The following is a 19,381-nucleotide window of genomic DNA, read 5'->3' as shown; positions in this document are numbered from 1 at the left end:
ATTAGGTGACAGAGGTGGCCAGACGCTGGCAGGTGGTTTTTAATAAGCTATGGCCAAAATGTATTATATATTCAGAGTGAATCATTTGTAATTAATTCCCCACACAATCCCTTGATAGGTTGCATTCTGTCAATTAAAGATGGTGAACAAATATTATACCTGCCAAACATCAAAACAAAGATAAAGAAGAGGCAAAAAGCAGGCCAGTTCTTTCCCATTTATTTAATGAAACATCTATTTACAATTTTGTGGGCAGGAAAAAGGTTAATGAAGAGCCCTCGGAGAATGCTAATAAAATAACAACCCAGTTGAGAAATGTCTCGCTTGCATTTAATAAAACATCTCAAGCTTGATCTATAAACGTTCTCCAAATGAGAACCTGATTGGTTGCAGTAATCAAAATCTGTACACATTTCACAAATGAAATAATAATCTTATTGAAACTCTCACAGATTATTCACTTACACTTTCATGTCCCTAATACATTTCGTCCAATGTCAGCGCTTGTATGAAATACTACTTGAATTGAAAAACAGTACAGGGTGTTATTGAAATGAAGTTCTCAGTGACGTGATCAAAAATAAAGTAGAGAACCAAGAGAAAACATTCACTAATCACGTGTGGATTTTACAGCGTCTGTCCTTGTGCTCATGTCGCCTATGCTTGCTCGTTCTGTTCTATATTTTCCACGAGACCATTTGTGTCTACGGGGGCTCGGATTGGATTGTTGAAGTATAATTTATTGTCAAAGGTGTTTTCTCCCAGGACAGGGATGGGAATACGTTTACGAAAAAGAAGGAAAGCACCAAGTCCGACCACGGCTATGACGACGAGTACGATAGCCACAGTGATGCCTGCAGACCCGTGTGAGGCTTCTTTCACGACATGAGCTGAGGAGACAAAAGAGACAAACGCTATGAGTTACATAACTCAGTTTTGTGGCCTTATACTGATATATAACCTACTGTATGTTTAATAACTTACCAACAGATGGTGGCTTTTCTGTTGGGACAACGACTGAAACAAATTGACCAAAAACGTCATGTTAGAGGCTGATGAGTCGATTTAAAGGTACATGACTCAAATAGATAAAACGTACCTTTGGCCCTTTTGCAGATGCAAGGTCTACTTCTGTAGCATCTGTTTGTATTCCACTGTCCACTTTCAGACGAGATCTCCACGCATGTTTCTGTCTGCTTTCCTTTCATCCAGTTTGTATAGTCCACAACGTTGTCATCGAACCACCTCCACTCACCTTGACCAAAGGAAAGGAAGTGATGAAAGAAAAATGTCACATGTTATCCTCCTCTTCAACCAGCTTAAGTCTCAGAGCCTGATCATGAACTCCTCTATTTCAGCCCTCCTCAGAACAGGCTGTTTCTGTGTCTGTAGCTTTAAATATGTAAATGAGCTGTGTCTGGCCACGCCCCCCTCTCTGGAAGGGCTCGGGTGTACTCGGTGCTTTTTCGCTCCATGTCCTATTGTTTACGGTGAGAAGGCAGACTCAGAGGGTAGAACAAACACCTAGCTGTGGGAGGGTCACCCACCTGGGGGAGGGGCTACTGCCCTTTGTGATGTCATGAAGGGAAAATCTCCCTAGCCATTTTCTGTGTGCTCAAACAGGCTAAAGACGGGGAGGATAGACTTTCTCAGACCCCGAGGGTTTGTAGACAGACTAGAGACATGTTAGTGTTTTGGTGAAGTGTATTTTTTATAATATGTGAAATGTAAACGTAAATGTTTGAACTCTTCACTTTTGTAAAACGTTGTCAAGTACTGCGTGTCATTAAGTGAGGCTGAAAATCTTACTACAGTGTGCTGTGCTCACCTTCATGAGTCTTGTAGAGGCCGATCCAGAAGGACCTGGCGCTGTCCTGTAGAATGTTTAGGTTCTGCTGTATGAACAGAGCCTCGTGAGGGTCCTCGATACTCACCAGAGCAGCCTCTGATTAGTAAAGCCACAATAAAACACTGTCAAGATTTTATGCACACAGATTCAATTTTCACGTCGGAATTACTTAATTTATACCGTTTTTCAGACATTCAACTGAGGCAGAGGGCCAACTGCCATCGAAATAGTTGAGGAAGGCGTAACAGTGTCCTCTGAAAGGTATCCAGGCCGTTCGTCCTTTTGGTTCTGGACATTTGCCGGGTAGTTGTGGCGGTTCAGTGGGTGCTATGTCTAAAAATGAGACAGGAGTTGTCACTGATTATCATGCTTTGTGTTGGTTTGTGTTCTCTACCAGGGCTCACATGAGTTTTATAAGTAGGGATGTGAAATCACCAGTGAAATCAAACAAGTTTAATACCACAGCAACAAAACTAAATGTCCATTGCATCCAATATAAGTTAATTTCCTGTTTTAAGTTACAACCCAGATTCTTCAACAAGTCGTGATGTCGTGTTAAACGTTCATGAAAACAGAATCAGATGATGGCAGGAGAACTAATCGACAGATTTTCTGACCTGGTGACCTCTTGCAAATCGAAGAGTAAGTATTGGTACACGCTGCAGTCTTCCATTTTCCGTCCACGTCCATATACACACAAGCGTAGTTGTTCTTCGGCTCGTCTATTCCCCATCTGGTATATGACAGTAGCCAGTTATCAACCCATCTGAAGCGTCCGTTGGTCTGTGGACATAAAGTAAGCTTTCACGTGAGTGGAAAGTTGTTCATTCCTCAAAGTTCACCATCCTAATTTTGAAATCCTGTTTAAGTTGGTGCTGTGCATTACGAGGTAATCCCTTTACCACATTGTTGTTGAGGCCAATCCACACGGGCTCGTTGAGCTTGGAAATATGCAGTGTGATGTACGCCTGAGTTATGGGGTTTAGGATACTGGCGAGATCTGCATCGTCTGCTTGGCACTGCCTCCTCGCCTCGTCCCATCTCATCTTCTGGGCCACCACTTTGTATGAGTCATTGCCCAGTTTGTAGAAAGCCTTTGGTAGCACAGTCGTCGGGGGGACTGCAATCTGAGAATCTTTGTGAGAAAAAAAACAGGTGGTTAGTGACGAGGCAGAATTTATACAATGCTTCAAGACGAGTTCTGTTAGTGTCACTCACGCTGCTGAAATCTAACTCACCGACATTACGTTTACAGATGAAGCCAAGTTTCGAGTAACACTCCTCAACCTTCCATTGCCCAGTTAGTTTGGAGGCGCTGCCCACCATTATCACACAGTCGAACACCTTAAAACCAGAGAATGTCAGCTGCATTAGATGAGAGGATCATACCTTGATCAATATAGATTCACTGATTCATACTGTTTTAACTCTTGGAGAAAGGAACCGTTGATGATTGAAAGTATTCTAATTAATGCTTCAGGTGTCATAAGTGTAATCTGGTTTGTGCAAGTTCTGCATCTGTATAATATACAGTGATGAGCTGTAATAGTGAATCTGATTGCGATATATTTCCATTTAAATCAGCGTCACACTCCTTCCGTCACAGCCCTCCAAAATGCATGTTTGTAGATTAAAAGGTGGCAACTCCTTAAAAATGTTCCCCGTGCAACGCAACTGCTCGAAGGCAGTTACATCTGAGACAGTTTCTTTAATCTTGACCACGCATTGTTTGATCTATTCCTTTAAAGCTCGCATCGGATATATAGAACCTGAAGATCAAATAACCTCATCCATTGATTCATAACGTCCACCCGGCGTTCTCGTAGGATGCCCTTTTGCCCAGTTTGTGTATGAAATGCCTTTGCCGTCCGTCCACACAAAGTGCATCTCCCAGTTGACATCATTCATGCCGATCCACATGTCTTCATTGTATCTCAGCATCTGTGTCGTTAGGAATGCTGGAAAAGGACAAGAGCAAAGGTTAAAAAAAAGGTTTTGAACATTACTAACACATTACGAATAAAAAAAAGTCACCTTGCTCGTTCTCAGTTAGAACTGAGGCCAGATTTCCACCTTGGTTTAAGCAGTAGGCCCGAGCATCCTGCCAGCTCTTCTTGTCATTTCCAGTTACTATTTTGTAGCACTATGTGAAATAGGATGGATTTGCAGTGTGTTTTAAATTCACTTTAAGGATAGTTTCAGCGTTGTTATTTCGTACTCTGTGTTGCTCACAGTTACTGATCATTACCTTCCCTCGGAAAGATTTCCACTCTGGGGCACATCCTCCCTTTGGAACCGTGGTTGGGGCTACTGTTGTGTTAATAAAACTACTGCTTCTTTTGCAAATGGAGGGCAGCTCCAAGCCACAGTTAATATCGTTCCAGAACCCTGCATTAGAGAGTCATCAGAAAGTTAAACAGGTTATTCATTTGTTCCCCAATCATTTGAAAAGTGTCAACGTTGGACTTACCCATGCTCTTGTAAAGTGTTACACAGTTTTCATCATTATTAGCAAAGTTAGGCTCATTCTTTTCCCAGGCTGTGTATGTTACAGGTGTGCCATCCACCCAGCTGCAAATGAAAAAAAAAGCCTCGAGTGAGAATCGAAATTCAAAGAAAACACTGAACAACATCTGTGTTTGTGTACTCTGATGTGTTAGGTTTAAAGGTCACAAATTATACAAACTACACATCACAATGTTAACGTGTCTGTCTACAAATCCTCCCCCAGTGATGAAAAAAGTCCATCCTCTCCGTCTTCTGCCTGCTCCACTTTTCAGAAAATGTGTGCTCAAACAGGCCGTTTTGGAGATGTTCCCTTCATGACATCACAAAGGGCAATAGCGGCTCCCCCAGGTGGGTGACACTCCCACAGCTAGGTGTTTGTTCTGCCCTCTGAGTCTGCCTTCTCACCCTAAACAATAGGTCATAGAGTGTGAAAGCCTGAGCCGCCCCGAGCCCTTCCAGAGAGGGGGCGTGGTCAGACACAGCTCATTTACATATTTAAAGCTACAGACACAGAAACAGCCTGTTCTGAGCAGGGCTGAAATAGAGGGGTTTATAGACATGATCAAATACAGGATCAGAGTGGATTTACAACAACACACTTTCCACACATGTTTTTGGGGGCATTGGAACTTATTTAAACTGTTTGAAGAGGAGGAGAATGTGTGACCTTTAAGGAATTAGGAAGTTAAAATTGGAACAAAATTCAACTTAGTATGAATGCCTTTTGCTATATATAATAAAAATGCATTACTCCTTTGCATAGATCCTTGTAATTTATGTAAACAAATTAAAGACAGTGTAAAGTACAAGAGGAGCTCTGAGACTTATTTAAACTGTTTGAAATGGAGGATAATTCATAGACAGCAGACATGTAGATGGGAGGTCAATAAAAAGAAGGTAGTTCAGACAATGTGCCAAAATGATAGATTTTGATTTACCTAAATGACTTATCCAGATTTACTGTCATGCCAATGTAGTACTGACTCCAAGAACCTTTGATAATCTGTTGAAAGAGACGAACAATAGAGACATAATATTCAGATTAGGAATATGCAAACGTCATTGTTGAAAACATGCAGACCTGTAGTGTGTAAAATATTTTGTTTTGGTTTAAAAGTTCTCAAAACGTCTTGCCTTTTTCCAAAGGAACTTCCTCTCACTATCCCCGGTGATGACTGCAAGATCACCAAAGTTTTTTTTGCAGAAGGCTCTGGCAGTTTCCATGTCGAGTTCGTCGGTGTTGATAAAGTACTGTGTGTCATTGTTAATGAGCCAGCCGTCTTCGGTGGTGTTCCAAACTGTAAAGGGAGGCAAAACTGTTGTCAGATTTCCCCCTGATACAAGACGAGCTTTCAGTTCTCTGTAGCTCTGTGAGGTAGATCTGACAAACAGCATAGCTTTTAACTGAACGCTAATACCAGCATGTTAAGATGCATAACTATATATTGTCCATATTCTGAGATCTGTTGATATGAGTGAATGCATTTTTTTTCTTTGTCATTGTTTGTATTTAGCCGCCAGTAGAGCTTTTAGCAACAATCGGGTGATATATTTTCACAATACTGATGATACAGTTCAATATATACCAGCAAATATTTGATTTTTATTAGTTAATTAAAAGAGTACAATCAGAGATTTTAATTGTCACAGTCTTTGTAACATCGAATCCAGTGGTTCCAAATTGGTGGCTCGAGGAACCAAAGTGGGTCCCGGAGCAGTTTTCAGTGGGTTGCAAAGGTGTTTCTCCAAAGTTTGTTTCGTTTAATTCTTTGTTTTTAATACATGTTCGTGAATAAGATGGTGTTGGATCCTTCAGCTAGTCCAGTTGAAAACCACTAATCTAATCCATATTTTATTAAACGTAGCTCAAAGAGAACGTTATCGCTTTTGTTGTTTTTCTGCTCAGTGTGAGAAAAGAAATTTAAACTGCTGTTTACAGCAACGTCAAAATGGAAATGCTTTGCTTTAGTTATAATCACGTTTTAATATCTTATGTCATTTTTCACAGAGACACTGACAGACCAGCATTGTCGACCTAAGAGTCAGACATTCAACGGGTTAGTGCTTACCTGTTTCAACTACCTCAGGCTCAGGTTTGGGACTCGCACCTGAAAGTGCAACAACCATCAGGGAAATGTCTCACACATGGGCCAAAGGTTTAATTTTACATCACAAAGCCTTTTTGGAAAGTCAACTTTATGGAACAGAGGCTCCATAATGAGACTGGTTGGACTTACCTTTTTTTATCTGGCATATCCAATTATTGTAGCCCTCACAAATGCGATCATTCCAGTAGCGACCGTAGTACGAAAAGACCTCTGCACAGTGTTCGTTGTCATTGTGGTTGTTTGGTTCCCCATAGGCCCAGTTCTCGTAGCTGGACTAGCTCAGAGTTTGGGAATATGAAACGTAATTAGTCCAAGGTTGAAAATGAGTTACGCTTTTATAAAAACCAATGGAGTAGTACAGTACATACAGCTGATCCATCACTCCAGACAAAACCTTCATTGGTACCGAGGCGGAAGCCAATCCAGGCTGGGTCCGATAAATGAAACCTTCACAACAATGGGAAGCACATGTTGTAATTAAAGCGATTAGTTAAATGATAATTCTGAGGTAAAAACAATCAAACAGTAAAGCCAACATACGGAGCGTTATCCAGGTCGTCCCCACTGTGTATGCTCATCAGGTTTCCTCCAATGGCCTTGCAGAAGTCTTCTGCCTCCTGCCAAGTCCTCTTTAGGCTGTTCCCCTTTTTGTAAAGCTTTTAATTGGGGAAAAAAGTGGGAGTATGTATTTAATGCTCCTAGAACTAAATTGCTTTTACAGAGTGTTTTTTTTTTTTTTTAAAGCCACGTACTTTATAACACACGTTCCTGTTTGAAGCAGGGCTCCACCCGGGCTCGCAGCTCAGGGCTGGGGTGGTGGGTGGAACTGTTGTGAATTGTACACCTTCTGCTCGTTTCTTGCAGATGTACTTCTCCTTGTTGGTGCAGCTGACAACATCCCATAACCCAGCGAATGATCCAGTTGCCATAGCAACACATCCTTTATGTCTGTCTGTTTGTAAATAGACCAAAAAGATGCGAGGAGGTTATCCATAAACTGGTCAAACATGCAAAAGATTAGCATGGAAGTTATTGAGGCGTGAATATAATAATTAATGAAGAGAAGAAAATAAAAGATCATCAAAAAGAATAAATGACGATTACTCAGCAGCCAATGTTAGTGTGTGTGACAACAGCGTGTTAACATGCTACCTTTCTCAAGACATCAGTGTTATTTGCATGTTCATTTTCATTTCTAGATCTAATTTTTCACATTTTCGTCATCTTAGTTTAATTCATTAGCATGCTAAGGAAAGCCTTCAGAGGATGTTGAGATTAACAAGTGAAATCTTTACACAGCTCATTTACATATTTAAAGCTACAGACACAGAAACAGCCTGTTCTGAGCAGGGCTGAAATAGAGGGGTTTATAGACATGATCAAATACAGGATCAGAGTGGATTTACAACAACACACTTCACACACATGATGAAGAGGAGCTCTGAGATTTATTTACACTAGTTGAAGAGGAGGAGAATATGTGACCTTTAAGGAATTAGTCAAGTTAAAATTGGAACAACATTCAACTTAGTATGAATGCCTTTTGCTATATATAATGAAAATGCATTCTACAGCCGTCATACTCCTTTGCATCGATCCTTGTAGTTCGTGTAAACAAATTAAAGACAGTGTAAAGTACCACATTAACAAACTGCACTCAGGAAAGATAATAGCATGCAACATCAGGCTGTATTAAGTGCTAACGAGGTGTCCCGTACCTGGCATGCCAACGTTGAAATGAGTGAAAGACACTTTTCCTCTGGTGGTCCACTTGAATGTGTGTATGTCCTCTGTGTTGGATAGACCTGTCCAGAAGTACTTCTCTGGTCTCAAACCCACCAAACTGACCAAGAAGGCATTCTCATATCTGCACGAGAGAGATGAGAAATTCTTTCAACTTTATTTCACAAAAAAGTTTTTGCTAACTTTTTTTTTGACAATATTGATTTTAATTTGAAACACATTGAAATGTCTTACCTGTCAGCTACATCCACTAAGTTAGAGCCGGTCCCGGAGCATACCTGCTTTGCCTCTTCAAAAGTTTTTGCCTCCAATCCAATGTTGTAACAAAAAGAGCCAAACCTGACCGAACCCTTAAATAGAAAAAGGACATAAAACACACTGTACATGAGACTCTGATCGATGCTTTCTTGTTACATACTCTCAGAATTTAAAATGATATACATCACTTACAAGTTTGCAACCTGGGTTGACGTCCTCATGGACACCGCCAGCTGGTTTAATAGACGCCTTCATCTTACAGATGTAGCCATAAGTCTTCTCACACATGTGGTCAGCCCACTTGCCAGCCTTAAGAAGCCACAGACAACTGGTGAGAACAGCAAACACACATTTTACAACGTCTATGCATTTGGATAGTCATTCGGGCTACCTTTCCTCGCATGAGGACGCAGTCTTCCTGGTGGTTGTTGGCGTGAGACGGCTCACCAGTCTGCCACTGAGTGAAAGTGACATGTGAGCGATCGGACCATTCAAACAGCATCTGGTTCATCTGATCATTCAGGCCAATCCAGAGCTCGTCTGTGGGCACTGAGGGTTTGAAATGCACGAAAGGACAAACTGTTTATTTGTGTAAAACATATGGAACCTATTGTGAGCATAACTTAAGCTTGACTGGAAACGTTGTCATGCAGCTATCCTGGTTCTGTACTAAAGGTACTCAAACCCACTTCTAATAAGCAAACGCAGTAAAATAAGCTTCAACCATACATCAGCTTTTCAAAACAACAAGTTAGGGTTTTTATTCTTCTCGTTCTTTGCAGCAAGATGCAACTTTTTGGAGTCTTGTCATAAATGTAGCTTGCTGAGACTTGGGGATCAAACCCTCAACCTTGTGGTTGATAGACGACCGACTCCCCCAGCTGGTTACAATATGCACATACACATGTAACTTTTAGCAACAGAGTTATTTAGCCTATTTCAAGTTGTTCTTTTACTTGAAAATGAAATACAGTTAAATCCGAGGAAATTGCTCACTTACAGTATCCTGATTGAGATATCATAAAGCTCTGCTCTTCTATATTGTGTATACTGGCCAGGTCTCCTCCCTCTTTGTGACATGCAGCCAAAGCGTCCTTCCACATCTTTTTACTCCTGTCCAGGTGGTAACAGTTTCCCGCATATGGGACCCAGTGACTGGGGCAGAAGCTCGGCTGGTTCTTGTCTGCAGATAAAACCAAAAAGACGTGAGGAAAAGTACGTTTTGATAACGGGATTAACGAAGCAGATCACTTGTAGAAACCAGTGTGTTTCACCTGGGGCTGGTGGCAGACTTGTAGAGTTTCCTTTACGACAAATGTAACCAAGCTTCTTGGAGCACGCCATGCTCTCCCATTTTGAGGCTTTTCCAGTATTTAGTGTCGCACAGGAAAGCCCCGGCTCGGATGAGGGATGACCTATGAGACACATTGCTCTTCCCATTATTTCTTTTTAATTTAGGAATGCTTGATTATAAGAAAATATATAACATTAGTTGCTCCATCTGTATTCTTGTAATTAGCAGAGACATCCACATTATTCAATAAGCCTTCATTTTTGTAATCATCCAGCCAGTCACCTAAAGAAATCCTACAATAACGCTGCGGTACTGTCATGGTAGATAACTTCTCTTTACTGACCTGGGGACCAGTTTAAATATCGGAATGGGTTTCCGTTGCTCCACTGCCATCCGCTTTCAAAATCCAAGCTGTTCAATCCAATCCAAAAAGCAGCTCCCAAAGAACTCGTCAACCCTGTTTCAACCAATGCAGTTAAACTCAATGAAAGCTCGATGACGTGTATCACTGCGAGACACACGGCATGACATCGTACCTGATATATACGACTGTTCGTGCAGTTCCACAATGCTGAGGAGGTCGGCTCCCTGCTGCTGGCAGCTCTTCCTCGCCTGATGCCAGGTCAGCACAGACGTTGGGTTTGTCTGATAATGAACCCCTGTGACTGGGTCCGTGTCCCATCCTGAGGTGCCTGCGTCATCATCGAGAAACAAGGTAGAAAACATGAAGAGATCATTCTCCATGGTGAGTTGATGCTGATACTTCATACAGGAGATATGAAATGGGCGACACATTTCCCGCACTTACCTTTGGTGGGACAAAAGCCATACTTTCTCACTTCATCGTAATCTGTCTGTGTTCCACACCACAGCTGCCCGTCTGTGCGGCCGTCCTTTGTACATTCGGCGTACCACTTATTCTCAAACTTAAATGGAAACTTACAAGGGCCTCCAAAGCCATTGCCCCCTATTGTGAAAACCTCTGAGGAGACACAGATCATGACGTTTAGAAATTAACCCAGGTGGAAAGTACCCAATATAAACAAGAAATGGTAGTCCAATCACATTTGGTTAGATACCAATATACTAATAGATAGAGTGTTTAAACCATCATATACAATCCTTTTTCTTATTTGCTGCCCAGCTGTCCTGACGTAGCATTTCCTGAAGCTTGCTGGATGTTATGATCGTGCATTTTACAGACAGGCCTACTTTTACAGTAGTTGGTTGATGGTCTGGATCAACAGACGATCTCTGTTCTCATTTCAAACCATTATGAGAAGGTGTGTTTGCCTGAAGCACTTATTCCTCAGTGTAGTGTTGACACAAGACCAAGACAGAGGCAGGGCAAGACCCAGACAAGACCAAGACCATGAACATGAACATCAATGAAAAATCATCATCTTGTGAGCAACTGGAGTGTAAACTCATTCAGAACGTAGCACCTGGATGATTGTGGCTGCAGCCGAGGAAAAGGCATCTAATTACAAATAAATGAAAGTAAATTTTTGGGGGTGTTTTCCTTCTAATCATAATAATGACGTGGGAAAGTAGCTTGTCAGAGGCGGTCTTGACTAGTCTTGATTTAAAATCCGGAGTCCGCTCAGTCTGAGCCCGGGTGAAAATTCTTTCAATTCCAAGACGAGACCAAGACCTTCACCGACTCGGAGTACTACAACACTACCTCAGTGTAACTTGTTATCTGAAGGTAAACAAGAGTAGCTCCGACGAACTTGAATGAGAGGTGATGAAATGATTAATTGTGGACCAACAGCCTCTCGTTTAAACGAGTTATTAACTGATGTGAATGTTACGAACGCATCCATGCATTTTATTTGACTCTATGGGCGTCATCGCCTCGTGATTACAAGGTATTGTCTGCTATCTTTGGAAATCATCTAATGGGAGAACCAGCGTTGTTATCACAACACGAGTATGTGGAGATCTTTAGGAAACAATGACTTCCATATAATGTCTCTTTAACTGCCTTAAAATCCACACTGCAGCTATGAGACGCTGAACTGAGTCTCAGAAATACCAAGCTGCTGAATTACTTCACTAAAAAAAAAAAAAAAGTGCATATTTACTGAAAAATGAAATATTAGAATATCAAAATTTGTATAGAAAACTCATATTATAAGGTTTCCAGCTAATTTCACTAAAAGGGATTTTGTCCCCACAGCTCTTACCTTGAAAGCCCTTCGAGCAAAGGTCACCTTGAGTTCCAAATATCCTCCAGCGGCTCCAGACCCCCGAACCTTTGTAGATCATTACGCTCCTCTCATTGCGGTTTCCCCAGTTTAGATGCAGGTCCTGGCCTTTAAGACCAAAGAGGGTCTCGTTCTTGCACTGCCAGTGTTGAAGGATGTTATTCTCATCACAGTCATAGAGAGCCACCTTCACCCAGTCTTTAATCTGCGTCGCCCCCAGGCAGAGCTTGAGAGACAAACTGAGGAGGCGTGACTCAGAGGCCCAGCGAAACTGCTGCTCTTTGGCTCGCGGGTTACAAGGAGCGACTGTGACTGAGGCTGCACTGTCCACACGTACGCACTTGTTGTGGTCCTCATTGAAGATCAGGAAGGTGCCACTGTCTGGAACAGAGAAGACAAGCTTCAGAAGTAAGTTTGAACAGACACTTTCTAGAGATCCAGTAACTCCAATCGGTTCGGAAGACAGAACAAATAAGTGAGGGATACATACCTATGTCGGCAGTGATGCAGAGGACTTGCAGGAGGCAGAGGACAAAGGCAAAGTTTGAACAGGGTGACATGATCCTTCGTGTGTAGTCAGCGCTCAGCAGTGGATGAGGTTGTGGGAGAGTTCAAGTCATGAGAAGGAGTCTGGTGTGTGCTGAGGTGTGTTGAACAGAGCAGTAGTGACACTGGTGCTCTTCCCCCCCACCCACCCACCCACCCACCCACCCACCCACTCACCCCCACTGGTCACAATGATGGATATCCTGTCACATGGGTTCCATGAGCTTCCATGGAATTCACAGTAACAGAGAAACACAGGAATTATAATTAAATAATTTAATCTCACTTTACCACAGGAGTCTTTAAAGGTAGAATCTGTGACCTACCTTTCACTGCTTCTCAAACTACTTTTACTAAAGGCATAAAAGAAACTGAATGATGATTTTTCTCTAAGTATTCTTCCTGTATTAAATTTATTTTGAATGTCTTATCAAATAGTACTTCAGTCTGAGCTGATTCTGTGCCAAGATGCTGAACCCACAAAGTGCGGCGTCAGATTCAGCAAGATAGATTCAGCCAGAATAAATACAGATTAAATGCATTGTGCAGCACTTTGCTGATGTGAAGGGTTTTTGTGGGATAGAAGCCCCCCGGGAGGTCTGAGAGGGTTTGGGTTATGTGTGCAGAGATGCTACAAGTCAGTAGAAAAAAGAGGACAGGAGGAAATCCTGTTTCCTATTGGGGGAAGTGTGTGGAGATCTGTCCAATTTGGCCTCGTACTGACAAGGATAACCAACAACACTGCAAAGACATATGCACCTGAATGCATCATCAGATCTCATAGCAAACAGCTACGAGTCCATCTGTCGGTATACAAAGTGTACAAATGTGCGAATGACTCCACATGACATATAACATAAAAACAATCTATTCATAAAACCGTCTTTTCAGCAAACACAATGATGGACAAATTTGAACACTGTTTCATAATCTTCACAATGTTGGTCTGAATATGACGCTGTTTCAAGGTTTCCATCAGAAGATGACGATCAATCGTCATCTGAGAAATCAAGACTTTCCTCAAAGGCAGTAACAGCCTCTATAGCTTCTCAAACAATTACTACTAATGCCCTCTTCTGTTTTTACTGTTGCCCGTGGAGATGATCGAAGCATTTGTCCAACCCAATGGTTGCCGTGGTTACCACTCATCTATCATCAAATTTATCATTATCTGAAAGAGTTGAACAGATCAAAAGGGTGGATGAAAATGTTCAATCACATCACAGACACGTTTTAACATCTACAAGTGCTGCAAAAGAAAAGTTACCACTTTATGATTTTTAAAAAAATATATTTTTATCATTTTATCCGCTGAAACTTGCCGGTGTGACGATTTTGTGTCTTCTCGCTGACATTGTGCTTGTTGTCCAGAACATGTATGACTTGCGGGAAGAAATGTGATGACACTGTTTTTGCAGAACATGGTCAGGAAACCTGTTTCCCCCCCGAGAGAGAGCTCATAAAGAAAAGGGAAGAATTCCAGAGAAAAGGATTTGAAAGGATTTAAAAAATACAGTCAGGATGCACTTTCAGTTCCTTTCACTTTATTTTCCTTACAAGAGTAAATCACATTTGTGAAACTTAAAACATGTAACTGAATGTTTTTGGTTATATGTTAAAATGAACAAATCACACTTTGAGAATATAACTTAGCAAAATGAAAAAAAAAAAAAAAAAACCCATGGTCAACAACATGAAATTAGGCTTTTACACATTCACTGCACTTTTAGATGGCGGACGATAATCTGCCAGGAAATTTCAAGGGATGGCACATTTCCCAAACTGCCAAAATGCCAAGATAAGGGGTTAAAGAAAGTTTGTCCAAACATAAAGGCTAATAAAGACAACCTACAACAACATTTTACACATAATGTCCTTCATGAGAAAACATAGCTTAAGCGCTCCCTTTTGGCCTATGGATGTAAAATCAGGGATTTTTACAAAAATCTCTTTCGATTGGCATTAACCAATAAACATCTTGTTTAGGTTGCAAAAATATTCAGGGCAGGTGGAGTCGGTTTTCACTCAAATGGAAAGTTGGGGGCGGGGCTTTATGGAGAATAATACCCACGTTGGAGTCCGTTGATTCGAGGTATTTTGGAAAGTATTCGTTTAGAATTTGGTCAAAAAATCTGCCGATTTACTATATAAGAAGTTATTCTAACTTAATAATACCCAGGTTTATGGGGAGGGTCTATAAGTGAGGGGATATACTGTTTCTGGTGATCGATTCACCAAACGTCCACCAAACGACATCATGATTGGGTCAAACCTGCAACCATTGCAACAAGTACTGCAGCCCATGATCAGTTCATGGTGTGACGGCTCCACCAAAGCAGCACCTCTGCAGAAACGATTTTTATTTCCAATTGAGCTATGAACAACCCCTGACCAGATTCAAATGAGATGCTCAATATTGCACCAAGGTAAGGTTTTGGTTTTAGCTTTAATTTACAAAGAGCTTGTGCAACCACTTCCTGAATTCCACCTCTCTCGGTTTCTCACGGTTCCACTGAATCGTTCCTTTAATGCATGTTTTGTTGTTGCACTGTCTTTACTGGAAGCGTTGGTCTCAGAAGAACATCCTCTCCGTGTTGAAGACCCTCAGCTTCGTCATGAAGTTGAAATAGACAAAAGCGAGGAAAACCAACAAGTTCTTCATGAGGTACAGGAGGGGTGTGACGAAGCCGAAGAAGGCAATGAGGCCGACGCGTACGAAGAAGAAGGGTAAGTCCTGCACGGCGATTCCTAGTGAGGATAGCAGCGGGCTGTGGGGCATGACCACCACACGCAGGCAAGACAGGTAGCTGAAGATATAGATCGGGAACACCCAGCCGGAGTAGTAGACCAGGGGATCTCCTGCCACCCTCACCATCTCCACCGTGTCCATCCAGAACATGAAGCTGTCCACGAAAACGTCTGCTCGAGCATCGCTGGCACACAGGAATCTCAGTGGGCCTGTGTAGTTGTATGGAGAGACACGGCACGCAGTGGTGCTTGCCGACCGTGAGCTCAAGCCAGCGATACTAAAAGGTCTCCCAGGATTACCCGGTATCCCTGGGACCATCCCGTTGATCTCTGGACGAGCGCCTGCTCCGTTTTGGTTCCGGTCGTTGTGCTGGCTTGCTCCTTGGGATAAAGGAGTCGGCACAACCTGCTCAGGCACGGCTGGCCCTGGCACGCCTGGACTGATGGGTGTCACTGCTGTTACCTGCTCTACATGTGTGAGGACAGTAGAGGGGATTTCAGCATCTCTGTCCATGCCATTGGCTGAGAAGGGAAGAGACAATTTTCAAAACAGCAGTCTGCTCAAACAACGACATATTTAAAATGTGTTTTTAATGTGATTTCTGTTTTCATGTGGTTTAGTCAGGAACTGCAACACCAAGAAAATAATTAATGGCTGATAACAGAAGAAGGATGTCAAATATACCTCGTTTAACATCTTCCACTCCACCCATAAAAAACAAGTTGAATAGAAGTTGCAAAGAGATGCAAATTGCCATCGCCATCCAGTGCAGTTAAGATAAAGTTTAACTGGACAGCGACCATTTAAGAAAACAGTTTTCCACCACATAAACAGGGATTCCCTGAAACCAAAGCAGCGCCTCCCCTTTCGCAGAAAACATTAGTGAATTTTTGCTCGTTCAGCACCGTGTTTCCAGAAGTGTCTTGGACATTTCCTGCTTAAATTCTTCGTGGAACAAATATTTTTTACTCGCTAAGACAAAGCAGAAAAAAAAGGATCTTGATGTTCAAGTTTGGGTCTCTGAATGTGTTTGGTGTCGTCATTTAAAGAGCAGTGAGCATGTGACGCCTCCAAGCTTAGATAATGCAAAGCTGGGGTTGGTATAGAAGTCTGCAGATGTGCTCACCCTGGCCGGTCAGTCTGCAGTAACGTATCCTCTCCACAACATCAATACAGATGAGAGAGAAGAGGACGAGTGATACAGGGAGCTCCTTGAATGTGTCATTTTTCATGTTGTTGTTTATCTGAACCTAGAAAAAGAGCCAGAGAAAATCATTCAACATCGATACGACTTGTTGACCGTGCACAGAAGGTGACGTCTGCACCATTTAAGTTTACATTCATGACCTTCTCGTGTACTGACGCTGCGGGCCGAATCACTTCCAGCTCTGATATTTGCCGGAGTCAGGACTTCAAACCAACAGGACACAGAACAAAGCAGACAAGCTGGTCATCTAAGCAGAATTTATGGCTCTTATGTAAAAGACATTAGATAAGCAAAGGGCCGAAAGGTCAAAGACTTGGGCTTTAGAAAGGGCCACATAAAACAGCAAATGGATCCTGGGCTGCAGCCAGCGAGGAAGTGAAAATGCGCCTCATGGACAGATGATTCGACAAGAGGCAGCTCTGACAGGAAGAGTTTCCAAGCTGCTTATCAGTAGCTCCTTCTCCGAAAGGCTCCCCTGAGAGCCCAAAGGTTCCTCACAAATCATCACCTTTACTGGCTCTCGCTGCCATGCCACTGACTTCTGTTGTTGTTTTGAATATTTTGTTCATAGAGGTGCTTTTTGAAATTACCTTGGATGGAAAAAATCTCCAGCATTTAGACTTAAAATCCAAGTGAACTATCAGGACCAGCTGTGAACTTGTGTCCTGTTTGAGTGTCCTAACAGCTCGCAGGCAGCCGCATGCACCCTGTCTATTTTCAATCCTGACGCTTGTGCTGACGTGGACCATGAAAAGGAAGGAGGAAGCTCGACATGAGAATAGTCGTGTCCACGCTAAAACTATTCTTTGACTTTTTCTTTTCTCCCAGAGTGGAGACAGTGGTGCATCAATAACATCGACATCCTTTGACGTTATTAGGGGGCGGCAGTAGCTCAGTCTGTAGGGACTTGGGTTGGGAACCGGAGGGTCGCCGGTTCAAGTCCCGGCACGGACCAAGTCCGGAAACTGGTCTGGTAACTGGAGAGGTGCCAGTCCATTTCCTGAGCACTGCCGAGGTGCCCCTGAGCAAGGCACCGAACCCCAAAACTGCTCTGGAGCGCTCGCTGTGGGCAGCCCCCTCACTCTGAGACCTCTCCATTAATGCATGTCACTAGAACCCTGTTTGTGCATGAGTGTGTATCTCGGCCTATGTGTGTGTTAGACAGAGTGTAAAAAACTGAATTTCCCCTCGTGGGATTAATAAAGTGTAAATTAAATTAAATTAAATTACGCTCATCGTGAGACATTTATTGAAGAGTTTTCAAGTGTTGTGATTGAAGTGCCACACTTCTGTTTGTCCACCAAAAGCACTCGATGTCATACTGTTTATAATGGGGAATTCACAGAGCAAAGAAGTAAACATTCAACGTATGCAGTTTGGACAGCGAGTGTCCGATGCTGTTCATGTGGTGCGATGCGACAGGATATCGCACGTTGTTCCGACCTCCACCATCGAAGTCAAAGTTAGTCATAGCAAAGACAGTTTGGTGCAGTTTAACATGTTGAACAAAAGGTAAACAATCCACAACACGCTGTACCTCAGAACTGGCGATGAGAAAGGCAAAGCAGGGAAGTGTGGACAGGATCACATAAACGAGGGCCACAGGCCTCCTGATACAAAGACAAAGGAAAGGAAAGACAAAAAGTAAGGAAGGAAGACAACAGCAGTGGCAGGACTTGCTAACTCAGGACATTCAGCAGCCAAGTGCAGTTCAAACCAGATCGAGGCCTGCTTAGACTCAACTAGCTGGTCAGGTGTCAGTGCTGCACTGGGACCTCCATTGCTGACTACACAGCGGCAGCCCTTCATTCCTGGACTCCGGAGGTGCCTGACATGAGGACAAAGGCAGGAGGAAACTCACCACTTCTTCCTCCCAATGAGGAACTTTTTCTTCATGAAGACCATGTACTTCAAAGGCACCCAGACCAGCAGAGCAGTGGAGGTGACATACGCAATGGAGGAGGCCACAATTAACCAGTAGGCCGTGCTCCCGTCGCCGGGGGGCTGCACCGAGGTTTTGACCTTGGCTACGATGACAGCAAACCTCTGCATGACGACGAAGAGTGGCACACACAGGCCTGCAAACTGCAACACCTCGCACACGGCGAACTTCAGCGTCCTCCCCGTTCCCATGCTGAGAGCAGCTGAAAAAGAAAAAAGAAAAAAGAAGGGAGGGAGACGGGGGGCTGTTGTCGCAGTGAGGCGACCCCTGTCCCTCTGAGGGCTGGTCAGGCCTCAGACCAGCGCATTGTCTGCGCTCCACTAGCATTTTCCACACACCACAGTCCTGCTCTCTGGTCACCCAACTGCTTACACTGCACTAGGCATTGTATACCTGGGTGTGACGGTGATGTGACTGGCCCTTTACTCTCTGCACAGGATGCAAACAGAAACTGTCTTACTCTGCATCTTGAAGGAATTTAGCCTTAAACCTTACTCCAATCAATGCATCTACAGTCTGTGTAGCTCTGCATTAGTTATAACCTGTACTTGAGCTTTTTACAAAATCAGCAAACAAACGCAGACTTGATTAGACCCTGAAGGAAAAGCAACATCCAAGCACTTGTGGGGCCGTTCACATGATGCCACAGAAAGCTTTGTAATTTCACACTGACACTGCCCTCTAGTGGCAAAATGTGATACCTGTAAAATATCTTAAACTGCATGGTCATGTAACACAGGAACACGAGGATCATACCCTGATCCTGTCGCTCAGCAACACTCACATGAATCAGAATGAACCAGATTTGTAAATTCAATCTCACATATCCAGACATGAAGCTTTCGATATTACAAATGACTCTGAATACTCTGGTATTATCAGGACTGCAGATTACAGTGCATGCTATATGTTATAGAGCAGTCCACAGGTATATGCAGTGAGCGTTGGGTCACTTTAACACTTTAAA

The 19,381-nt window shown here is 42.8% G+C and overlaps 1 protein-coding gene across 1 annotated transcript; it reads right to left on the bottom strand.

Moving 5' to 3' along the window:
* Positions 1-199: 199 nt before the first annotated feature.
* On the bottom strand, positions 200-18,620 carry mrc1a (mannose receptor, C type 1a). Its single transcript, XM_079361993.1, has 33 exons — positions 18,334-18,620; positions 18,010-18,082; positions 16,392-16,515; positions 15,265-15,786; positions 11,950-12,351; positions 10,569-10,742; positions 10,297-10,452; positions 10,104-10,217; positions 9,741-9,881; positions 9,467-9,649; positions 8,858-9,015; positions 8,659-8,775; positions 8,443-8,558; positions 8,184-8,332; positions 7,218-7,417; positions 7,006-7,121; positions 6,834-6,912; positions 6,595-6,739; positions 6,427-6,465; positions 5,492-5,655; positions 5,296-5,360; positions 4,320-4,420; positions 4,098-4,237; positions 3,884-3,992; positions 3,635-3,807; positions 3,088-3,193; positions 2,752-2,984; positions 2,467-2,632; positions 2,030-2,182; positions 1,829-1,945; positions 1,100-1,255; positions 985-1,017; positions 200-890 (listed from the first exon to the last, which is right to left on the bottom strand). The coding sequence occupies exons 1-33, from the start codon at positions 18,603-18,605 to the stop codon at positions 658-660; spliced, it is 5,229 nt and encodes a 1,742-aa protein (XP_079218119.1). The 5' UTR covers positions 18,606-18,620; the 3' UTR covers positions 200-657.
* Positions 18,621-19,381: the final 761 nt, after the last annotated feature.

The sequence above is a fragment of the Symphodus melops genome, assembly GCF_947650265.1.
Source record: "Symphodus melops genome assembly, chromosome: 14".
Classification (NCBI taxonomy): domain Eukaryota; kingdom Metazoa; phylum Chordata; class Actinopteri; order Labriformes; family Labridae; genus Symphodus; species Symphodus melops.
This window is presented reverse-complemented; position numbering and strand designations above follow the sequence as displayed.